At 47.9% G+C, this 11,762-nt stretch overlaps 1 protein-coding gene across 1 annotated transcript in view; it reads right to left on the reverse strand.

Moving 5' to 3' along the window:
- The window catches only part of TGFBR3 (transforming growth factor beta receptor 3), a 119,430-nt gene extending 108,316 nt beyond the window's left edge, over nucleotides 1–11,114 (reverse strand). Inside the window, exons 1-2 of the mRNA XM_068109652.2 lie at nucleotides 11,012–11,114; nucleotides 4,391–4,463 (exon numbers count right to left, since the gene is read on the reverse strand). Of these exons, the coding sequence (XP_067965753.2) occupies nucleotides 4,391–4,454 (64 nt within the window). The 5' untranslated portion in view covers nucleotides 4,455–4,463; nucleotides 11,012–11,114. The remainder of the gene's footprint in view (nucleotides 1–4,390; nucleotides 4,464–11,011) is intronic.
- Between the last annotated feature and the right edge of the window lie 648 nt (nucleotides 11,115–11,762).

Consider the following 11,762-nt stretch of genomic DNA (forward strand, 5'->3'; position numbering starts at 1 on the left):
TTATGACTTATTTCACTCGGCTAGGCCTCACCTTCAGACTCCAAAGTCCAAACATACCATGTTCTAATATTTTGAGAAGATAAACGTAGGCAGCGAAGAAAAGGGAAAGGAGTTTGGCTAGAGGCAGGGAAGGGGGGTGTGTGCGACAGTTGGGCTGGGGATTAGATTTTACCAATTCTGCATATGTACTATGTGTACAACAATTATGAGAAATGCTAAGGTGCTGCTTCGTGCTATAAGTACGTTTTAACAGTAATTGTCATTGGACATCCATCTGATCCGAGGAATATTTTGCTTGACAAGAGGTCAGAAACCTTTGATATCACCTTCATAGTGGGACTCAGGGGAGGAATTCAAAAGTTGGCCACGGTACTGGCACACAACAAGTATCATGCGAGTATCATGCGATCTCAATAAGTGACTTTTGAAATGACGTATTCAGCCCCAGAATGTGTATGTGCAGAAACCCCGAGGGAAGGGGGTGTGGGGGGGGTGGGGGGGGGGGGGGTGAATCGGCATTCAGGTATATCGTGTGTGGGAGATAAGGACTGTTACCTAAAATGGGTCACAAAGCTTCTGAAATAAGCTGAAAACACTTGGAAATGTACCTGAGAGAAAAGGCTGTGCCTCTGCACAACAAAAGACTTGGAGAACTTTCTAAGCTCAATGAACAGGCAGGTGCATGTATTGCAAACTCCCGACCTCCTCCGAGTGGACGGTTGTGCGCTATACAAACCTCCAACAGATCGCTACCAGTGAATGGACTTTGTATCTGGTTTAGGTGCTTCTGGACACCAATCGAAGGACAAATCTGGGCTTTTAATGTGCAGGGTAAGTTTAAAATAATGAAATTTACGATTAATCATGTTGGGAATGAATGGGGGGTGGAGTTATGGGAGCTGATAGTGCCATTATAAATAAATCTATAATAATAAAAGGCAGTGTCCATCTGTCCGTCCTTCCGTCTGTCTGTCTGTCTGTCTCCTCCATAACTCCAAAACCATGAAACCTAGCGGCCCCAAATTTTGCACGCATACACCTGGACCCCCAACAGATTGCAATGATGAAAACTGGGAGTTTGGGTGTGTTATAACATTCTTTTTGAAAATGATTAATGAGGTGCTCATAAGAAAAAAAAACCTAAAAAGCCTTACCAAGATGGCGGTCCTCCATTTTGGTCAGCACACTGTTACCTGTTGGGTTCTTAAGCCGCCATTTTGTTTCGGCCTATTCAAACGTGCCTTGCCTTGCAAACACGATCGATTATCATTACATAATTGAAGCATATCATCAAAATCTGGACTCGGATATGAGGATTGGATCCTGTAGACTAAATAAATGGCCAAATCTGGAGTGAAATCTGACAAAATTTGCCATTTCTAGCGATTTTTATAACTAAGTGTATATATTCATATATTTAAGTGAGGCTGTCATTCTCCTTCTGGGGTTATTATTATTATTCTTTTTTACTTGATAATTTTAAACTTAATTCATACTTCCATGGGATAGGGTGTCACTCCATTGTACCTGCAATCTGTTTTTAAAATTCCTCTGCCATTTCAACCAGAAGCAATCAGCTTGCTATTGCTTGCTAAGCCAGCCGTTCCTTATCACCCATTTTGTTGGAGTGCTTAAGCCGCTTGGCGAGGGCTCCACAAATGAAGTCAGAAATACCTGTGCACTTAATTAATTAGTCACAAGGCCGGAGAAGTTTGGGTGTGTTATAACAACTTTTTGAATAAGAATAACCACCACTTGATGAACGCTATTCAGGCTGCTTTTTCAAGCCATGGCGCTACAGTAGACAGAGCTCCCTTTTTGTTTTTACGTCCCCATTTTTTATTGAGTAACATTTTTGTGCGAAACCCTTCCCTCCCTCCTTCTCCCTTTCCCCAACCCCTTCTCTCCTCTACTTCCACCCCTATTCCTCCCTCCTCTCCTCCTCCTCTCTTCCTATTCTCAGGAAGTGACTCATTGTTACCCGGCAATTCCGGGTACTTTTGCTAGTGTGTGTGTGCGTGTGTGTGTATATATATACAGTATATATATACATGTATATATATATATATAGTGTTGCGGATATGAGGATTGCATTTTTTTTGATTGTGTGTATTGTAGTGGTAAATTGTTGTGTAACATTGGTTGGATATGGCCCCTCCTGCCTCCAGAGTTGTGTAAAGGTAAAAAGGGCGTCTCGGTAGTTAATTCCATGAAACACCACATTGAAGGACACGATAAAACCCTTGTTCAGTAGCTTATATCTTATTATGTGTTTTAGAGTAAGGCCTTGTCTTCCATTAGAATGACACTCCATTGCACCGAATCAATTAAGAATAGCTCCCCTTCAATACTTCCATTTCCCAGCCAAACTCTCCATCTGTGGGTAAAGCAGTTCACAAGCGTGGGGTGCACGCCCTCTCATTTCGCTGCGATAGTGAATATGTGCTCCGTGCTCTGTTTGAACAGGAGGGGCGGGGTCGCCCGGGAGAGGCAAGCCCAGGGCGCGCCACGAAAAGGGCGGGGCTTTTCAGCCCCATGCCCAAATAAGGAAACAAGCCCGTGGCTCGCCACGAGGGGTGTGCCGTCGGCGCCATGCCCAAATAAGGAGACAGGCCCGTGGGATTACCATACAAGGTCACGAAACAGAGCACAGGGGGTGTGGGGGGGGGGGGGGAGGGCGGTACCGAAACCGAGGAGGGCGTGTCAGACCCGCGCTGAAGGTTTGGACAGAAGGGTGCGACGATCGCTGGGACAAGCTACACGAGGGATACGGCAGATGAGTCCAAGTGCGTAGGAGGGTTGGCAGTCCACCGGGAGAGAGTTCTGAGTTGCACCGGAGTTGCGTGAGAGATATGAAAAGCCTTTGACAAAGAGCCGCTTCAACCAGCCCCGTTTCAACCAGCCGCGTGAAGCCCTGACGGGGCAGCGAGTGACCCTGCCGGCGTGCGCTGTAAAGCCGAATACAAGGAGCTGCCGGCGTGCGCTGTAAAGCCGAATACAAGGAGCTGCCGGCGTGCGCTGTAAAGCCGAATACAAGGAGCTGCCGGCTCCTCGCCTCCCGCCCGGAGTGGACCTGCTCGCTGTGCCCTGTGATCCCACCTGCTCATCCCTCCAAACGATTCCTACCCTTCCATCCATTTGCGTACGTGAGTTTGTTCTGTTCGTGCTGTCCTGGGTAGGTAATTAAGTGCGTATAAGCTAGTAATTTTCACTGTCACCTGCGTTTTCATGTCACCTGTAAATAATCGTGACTGCTCTTTTTGCTTATGTGTGTGTAAATAATAAACCCCGTTACTCTTCTGTACGTCTTCTTCTTCCTCTTTGCATTCGTCGTCTTAGTCTTTCCCCCATTGAATATCTGTGGCGCGATACGGCCAACGTTTGGGTGAATCGGGTTTAGTCGGGGATCAACTGTTCGGTCGCGGAGCCTCCGCTCGGCAAACATACCATCCTTATCCGCGGACTGTAACAATATATATATATATATATATATATATATATATATATATATATATATATATATATATTGTTTGATTCGGCAACCACAAGAGAAATTATACGAGATTTTTGCATCTATTGGTGAAAGTTCAAGCGTCGATATGTGTGCGTGCGTTTTTCATATATATTCACCGCAGCCGCCAATTGTATCAACAGGAACATAGTGTATATCCGTGAGTCTGATTTGTATTCAGGAACAGAACAATTATGGTGAGCCATTTTGAAATTGCCACTCTTTCATCTAAATGCTGACAATTATGCTGAAAAGACGACGGGAATCAGAGATTTCGCACCAGCAACGGCAGGTTAAAAGTGCCCAGTGAGTAGAAGCGAGTCAGTGTAAACACACACATAGCACATGCGCAAAAGGCCTCGTTTAGCATTCATACGCCATTTTGTCATTTTGAATGTACCATATTGGTTGATAGGACATTATGTCAGATGCAACGCGCTCGCCTTTGAACTGTCAAGTCTGTTTGATTCCAAACTGGACTATAAACTTTGTGCTTTACTCTAGGCCATCCTTGCCAGTCCGCTACCATTGATAGTGGATGTTAAAGATGCCGCGGAGTCTTTAACAAAGGGCAGGCGTTTGTGGCTGGCACCGTTGTCAAATTACAAATTGTTACCCTAACCTAAAGGAGGTACAGCTGCACACATTCGGACAGTCAGAGATGATGCGACCAAGCATCTTCCGCACGCATGCTCAGGTATCGCAGCTCAACACAAAAGCACAACCTTGGAGACAAATTTGTACACCGATAGGAAGGAATTGCTATAACAATAAATATAGAACAATGATTGTTCTGTTGTATTGTCCGAATTAGAATTTGCACATCGATTTCAGACAATGCCAACAATAACTGAAACAGGTGGTGAAGTGTTCTCTCACCTGTAAAGTGATGTTGCCTGAAAATTGACAGCAGCAGAATTAGTCTCACAATCAGGGAAGCCATGCTGTGTACCTTGGAGAGAGAAGGAGCGTATTTATTATGCCAGGTAGTCTTCACCATTAAATACTCTATACGACAAGGAAAAAATACAGGTGGGGTAAGCGAGGTAGGGGTGAGTCACAAGGGTCCCCCCCAAACTATGAAAGAGTCCCCTGCACCACAAACTCAGCACAATGTGTTTTTTGTTGGATACAATGTCGAGGCTCATGAAGGAGCGAGAACATAGAACGGATCAGCATGTTACAGAACAAAAGAAACAGTAGAAAGAGAGGAGGGAAAACACACCAACAGCAGTTTTGAGCAACAAAATAGAGTGAGATTTGGACAAATAAGATATGGCGGAAAGAATGAGGGCTATGGGTAGACAAGATGGAGACAGCCACAAACTGTCAGGAAGAAAAAACTGGAAATTAAAAAAGAGGTGGGATTCAGGGGGAGGGGGAGGGAGAAAGGATGACTCCCGACCCAGCTATAAACTTCCGTCCTGGTGTTTCACACCAGGCGGCACAAGTCGGTGGGCGTTAAAGATCCCACGTTTTCCTTCGTGAAGAGGAGGCGACCAATCGCCGGCCCCATTAACAAATTTAAACTCCCTGCCCTAACTCCTGCTGGGAAGGCAATGGCAATCCACCTAATATAACCCTAAACCTAACCCTAACAACCCCATTAACAAATTAAAAATCCCTGCCCTAACTCCTGCTGGGAAGGCAATGGCAATCCACCTAAAATAACCCTTAACCTAACCCTAACCCTAACCCTAACCCTAATAACAACGTACTAACCCTAACCCTAAACCTAACCATAACCCTAACCCTAATAACAACGTACTAACCCTAACCCTAACCCTAACCCTACCCCTTGCCAAGAAACAACTTCGGCAGCACTGACGCTCCATAACGGAGTACTGTACATCAGGATCATCAGAATGTAGTTTCCAGCTGCTGTCACATTTTCCCAATTGGTCAGTGAGTTTCCCAAAGCCGTTGGTGTAGAAGTCACATTTTTTGGATCCAAAAATCAATTGAGGAAAAGGTTAAAGTTAATTTACTTAATCCCCTCGTACAAAAGAACGGGATAGAATTGAAGGCCAATGTGGACAACGACCCAGAGTAAGGCAGACAACGAAAGGAAACATAAAGACAGATTACAAATACAGAAATGCAACATGCAGGTGGCAGGCATGGTTGTGGTTGAGACACTGACGGGGGTCAGTCTGGTATAACCGTTTACTGTTGTATTTCCTGTTTTTTCTTATCTTTACTCGACACAGCTAAACCACCATGTCGCCAATATTTGCTTTGATATCTGTCAATGACCGTAAACAGGGTGGAATACCAGGTCGATATCAAAGCGAACACCTTCATTATGGCCCAGAGTGAGCAAGGTGTGCGTGCTCAGTCGGCACGAGGAGGAAAGCATCACAAACACCTCGGGAGGAGGTTATGGACGGTTCATGCAAAGGAACAACCACAACCAGACAGGAACGAGAAGTACAGTCAAAACAGAGACGAAAGCCACCACAGAGGGAACCAAGTTGGCACGTGAAGGCGTCGGGTTTCGACAAAATGAAACGAAGGAACAAGGGAAATATACATCTCCATAGGCCGATGTAGGTCTTGTGTACATCTTTACAGACCAATGTAGTCTATAGAAAATAGAGATTTCCACAGGTCAAAATTTTTTTAATTTTTTAATGGAGACCAAGATAGAGAGAGACAAACCGAGACTGAGGGGGACAGACAGAGAGACATACCAAGAGAGGGAGAGAAAGACCGAGACTGAGGGAGAGAGACAGAGAGAGATACCGAGAGAGGGAGAGAGAGACCGAGAGAGGGAGAGAAAGACCGAGACTGAGGGAGAGAGACAGAGAGAGATACCAAGAGAGGGAGAGAGAGACCAAGAGAGGGAGAGAGATACCGAGACTGAGGGGGAGAGACAGAGAGACATACCAAGAGAGGGAGAGAAAGACCGAGACTGAGGGAGAGAGACAGAGAGAGATACCAAGAGAGGGAGAGAGAGACCAAGAGAGGGAGAGAGAGACCGAGACTGAGGGAGACAGACAGAGAGAGATACCGAGAGAGGGAGAGAGAAACCAAGAGAGGGAGAGAGAGACCAAGAGAGGGAGAGAGAGACCGAGACTGAGGGAGAGAGACAGAGAGAGATACCAAGAGAGGGAGAGAGAGACCAAGAGAGGGAGAGAGAGACCGAGACTGAGGGAGAGAGACAGAGAGAGATACCAAGAGAGGGAGAGAGAGACCAAGAGAGGGAGAGAGACAGAGAGAGATACCGAGAGAGGGAGAGAGAGACCAAGAGAGGGAGAGAGACAGAGAGAGATACCGAGAGAGGGAGAGAGAGACCAAGAGAGGGAGAGAGACAGAGAGAGATACCAAGAGAGGGAGAGAGAGACCAAGAGAGGGAGAGAGACAGAGAGAGATACCAAGAGAGGGAGAGAGAGACCAAGAGAGGGAGAGAGACAGAGAGAGATACCAAGAGAGGGAGAGAGAGACCAAGAGAGGGAGAGAGACAGAGAGAGATACCGAGAGAGGGAGAGAGAGACCGAGAGAGGGAGAGAAAGACCGAGACTGAGGGAGAGAGACAGAGAGAGATACCAAGAGAGGGAGAGAGAGACCAAGAGAGGGAGAGACAAACCGAGACTGAGGGGGAGAGACAGAGAGACATACCAAGAGAGGGAGAGAAAGACCGAGACTGAGGGAGAGAGACAGAGAGAGATACCAAGAGAGGGAGAGAGAGACCAAGAGAGGGAGAGAGAGACCAAGAGAGGGAGAGAGAGACCGAGACTGAGGGAGACAGACAGAGAGAGATACCGAGAGAGGGAGAGAGAAACCAAGAGAGGGAGAGAGAGACCAAGAGAGGGAGAGAGAGAAAGACCGAGACTGAGGGAGAGAGATAGAGAGAGATATCGAGAGAGGGAGAGAGAGACTGAGGGAGAGAGACAGAGAGAGACACCGAGAGAGGGAGAGGAGGACCGAGACTGAGGGAGAGAGACAGAGGGAGATACAGAGAGAGGGAGAGAGAGACCGAGACTGAGGGAGAGAGACAGAGAGAGACACCGAGAGAGGGAGAGGAGGACTGAGACTGAGGGAGAGAGACAGAGAGAGACACCGAGAGAGGGAGAGAAAGACCGAGACTGGGGGAGAGAGACAGAGAGATATACTGAGAGAGGGAGAGAGTGACCGAGAGAGGGAGAGAGAGACTGAGACTGAGGGAGAGAGACAGAGAGAGATACTGAGAGAGGGAGAGAGATACTGAGAGAGGGAGAGAAAGACCGAGACTGAGGGAGAGAGACAGTGAGATATACTGAGAGAGGGAGAGAGTGACCGAGAGAGGGAGAGAGAGACTGAGACTGAGGGAGAGAGACAGAGAGAGATACCGAGAGAGGGAGAGAGAGACCGAGAGAGGGAGAGAGAGACCGAGACTGAGCGAGAGAGACAGAGAGAGATACTGCGAGAGGGAGAGAGATACCGAGAGGGGGAGAGAAAGACCGAGACTGAGGGAGAGAGACAGAGAGAGATATCGAGAGAGAGGGAGCGAGAGAGAGACCGAGAGAGGGAGAGAGAGACCGAGACTGAGGGAGAGAGAGACCGAGAGAGGGAGAGAGAGACCGAGACTGAGGGAGGGAGACAGAGAGAGATACTGAGAGAGGGAGAGAGATACCGAGAGAGGGAGAGAAAGACCGAGACTGAGGGAGAGAGACAGAGAGAGATATCGAGAGAGAGGGAGAGAGAGAGAGAGACCGAGAGAGGGAGAGAGAGACCGAGACTGAGGGAGAGAGACAGAGAGAGACACCGAGAGAGGGAGAGAGAGACCGAGACCGAGACTGAGGGAGAGAGAGACCGAGACTGAGGGAGAGAGACAGAGAGAGACACCGAGAGAGGGAGAGAAAGACCGAGACTGAGGGAGAGAGACAGAGAGAGATACTGAGAGAGGGAGAGAGATACCGAGAGAGGGAGAGAGACAGAGAGAGATACCAAGAGAGGGAGAGAAAGACCGAGACTGAAGGAGAGAGACAGAGAGAGACACCGAGAGAGGGAGAGAAAGACCAAGACTGAGGGAGAGAGACAGAGAGAGATACCGAGAGAGGGAGAGAGAGACCAAGAGAGGGAGAGAGAGACCAAGACTGAGGGAGAGAGACAGAGAGAGATACCGAGAGAGGGAGAGAGAGACCGAGACTGAGGGAGAGAGACAGAGAGAGATACCGAGAGAGGGAGAGAAAGACCGAGACTGAGGGAGAGAGACAGAGAGAGATACCGAGAGAGGGAGAGAGAGACCGAGAGAGGGAGAGAGACCGAAACTGAGGGAGAGAGACAGAGAGAGATACCGAGAGAGGGAGAGAAAGACCGAGACTGAGGGAGAGAGACAGAGACAGAGACGGAGACGGAGACAGAGACAGAGACAGAGACAGAGACAGAGAGAGAGAGAGAGAGAGAGAGAGAGAGAGAGAGACCGAAAGAGGGAGAGAGACGAGAGAGAGAGAGAGAGACCGAAAGAGGGAGAGAGAGACTGATACGGAGAGAAAAAGAGACCAAGAGGGACCGAAAGAGGGAGAGAGACTGATACGGAGAGAAAGAGAGGCCGAAAGAGGGAGAGAGGCTGATACGGAGAGAAAGAGAGACCAAGAGAGACCGAAAGAGGGAGAGAGACTGATATGGAGAGAAAGAGAGACCAAGAGAGACCGAAAGAGGGAGAGAGGCTGATACGGAGCGAAAGAGAGACCAAGAGAGGCCGAAAGAGGGAGAGAGACTGATACGGAGAGAAAGAGAGGCCGAAAGAGGGAGAGAGGCTGATACGGAGAGAAAGAGAGACCAAGGGAGACCGAAAGAGGGAGAGAGACTGATATGGAGAGAAAGAGAGACCAAGAGAGACCGAAAGAGGGAGAGAGACTGATATGGAGAGAAAGAGACACCAAGAGAGACCGAAAGAGGGAGAGAGACTGATATGGAGAGAAAGAGAGACCAAGAGAGACCGAAAGAGGGGGAGAGACCGATACGGAGAGAAAGAGAGACCAAGAGAGACCGAAAGAGGGGGAGAGACCGATATGGAGAGAAAGAGAGACCAAGAGAGACCGAAAGAGGGGGAGAGACCGATACGGAGAGAAAGAGAGACCAAGAGAGACCGAAAGAGGGGGAGAGACCGATACGGAGAGAAAGAGAGACCAAGAGAGACCGAAAGAGGGAGAGAGACCGATACGGAGAGAAAGAGAGACCAAGAGAGACCGAAAGAGGGAGAGAGACTGATATGGAGAGAAAGAGAGACCAAGAGAGACTGAAAGAGGGAGAGAGACCGATATGGAGAGAAAGAGAGACCAAGAGAGACCGAAAGAGGGGGAGAGACCGATACGGAGAGAAAGAGAGACCAAGAGAGACCGAAAGAGGGGGAGAGACCGATTCGGAGAGAAAGAGAGACCAAGAGAGACCGAAAGAGGGAGAGAGACTGATATGGAGAGAAAGAGAGACCAAGAGAGACCGAAAGAGGGGGAGAGACCGATTCGGAGAGAAAGACAGACCAAGAGAGACCGAAAGAGGGAGAGAGACCGATACGGAGAGACCAAGAGAGACCGAAATAGGGGGAGAGACCGATTCGGAGAGAAAGAATGACCAAGAGAGACCGAAAGAGGGAGAGAGACCGATATGGAGAGAAAGAGAGACCAAGAGAGACCGAAAGAGGGGGAGAGACCGATACGGAGGGAAAGAGAGACCAAGAGAGACCGAAAGAGGGAGAGAGACCGATACGGAGAGAAAGAGAGACCAAGAGAGACCGAAAGAGGGAGACAGACCGATATGGAGAGAAAGAGAGACCAAGAGAGACCGAAAGAGGGGGAGAGACCGATACGGAGAGAAAGAGAGACCAAGAGAGACCGAAAGAGGGAGAGAGACCGATACGGAGAGAAAGAGAGACCAAGAGAGACCGAAAGAGGGAGAGAGACTGATATGGAGAGAAAGAGAGACCAAGAGAGACCGAAAGAGGGGGAGAGAATGAGAGAGACCGAGAGTGAGACCCACACATATTCTTCTTCTTCTTCTTTAAATGCCACAATTATTCCCACGGTCTTGCGGAGTTGGCCAGGGGAAGTTTGTGGCCCAAATCTTTGACGACAGACTGGCTAAGTGCGACACTTGATAAGTCGTTGAGACAGGTATTTGTTCAGGGTGCCGGCGATAGCTCGCCGACTCTTCACGAAGGACACCGTGGGATCTTTAACGTCCACAAATCTCATGCCAGAAGAGAGCAAAGAATGAGAGTAAAAAATAAGACAGAAAAGACAAACGGTAGATATGACCAATCAAACTTCACGAATCGAAACATTCCTGTACACACTCCATTTTGATAAAACGATGGGGCGGAAGGGAATTGGGCCAAGGGGGGGGGGGGGGGGTGGGGGGAATTAAAGATTAAAAAAAGAACAAACGACGAAGCGGATTTCTGACTGCACAAAAAAAAGAGGAAAAAGTGAGAGAAACGAATTACTAGATTTAAGTAATTTTAGGTGAAGGGCTCAATAGTAGAGCGGATAAAGTAAGAAGGTGAAAAAGGTCTCTCACTTGTGTCTTGTTCACATCCACAGCACTTTCTGCGATTTCTTTCTCTGAACTGAAACCTCGATGTCTCTCGTGTTTATCCCACTTCTGTTACCAGTGCCAATTCCCCAGCTCCGCCCCTCCAATTCCTCAACCCCGCCCCTCCCATTTCCCACGCCCTCAGGCAGTATCGCAAAACCAGCCTCTTCTCACTCGTTCTCCCTCCATTACACAAATCTCTCTGATCAAACATGATATTCAACTTCTAAATTCGGTTTTTAAATGAGTGCCAAACTAGAAGAGCAAATCTGAGTTGGACAGCCGAGTCACAGCACTGTCTGCGGTGAGGTCGATCGCCCTAAATCCTTCATCAAATTTCCGGAGGTGACACTATTTCACGATATGATGACCAATCTAATCTGGGTGACCACAGTCACATGCTGGGCGGTCTTTGGATATTACTAGAGTCCCTGTATATAGAGAGTTGTGTCAACTCAAATTTGGACGCCATTTTGTGTCTAAGTGTGTCGGATTAGATATACATGTACATTCGCGATATGGGGTGATATATTCTAAACCTGCTAAAAAAAATTTTACTTCACATATTTAGTCTTATTATTACATACAGGTGATATTTGTTTTGTCAAAAACTCAGCTATTGCCGTGAAAAAGAGCTGTGTGGTGATATTAAAAGTGGTATGGCAATGCATATTACAAGCCAACACTGCATATAAGAGCTAACATTATAAGTAAGACAAACCAATGCTGTCGTTCT

The sequence above is a fragment of the Myxine glutinosa genome, chromosome 3 (assembly GCF_964187855.1).
Source record: "Myxine glutinosa chromosome 3, kmMyxGlut1.1, whole genome shotgun sequence".
In the NCBI taxonomy this organism is placed as follows: domain Eukaryota; kingdom Metazoa; phylum Chordata; class Myxini; order Myxiniformes; family Myxinidae; genus Myxine; species Myxine glutinosa.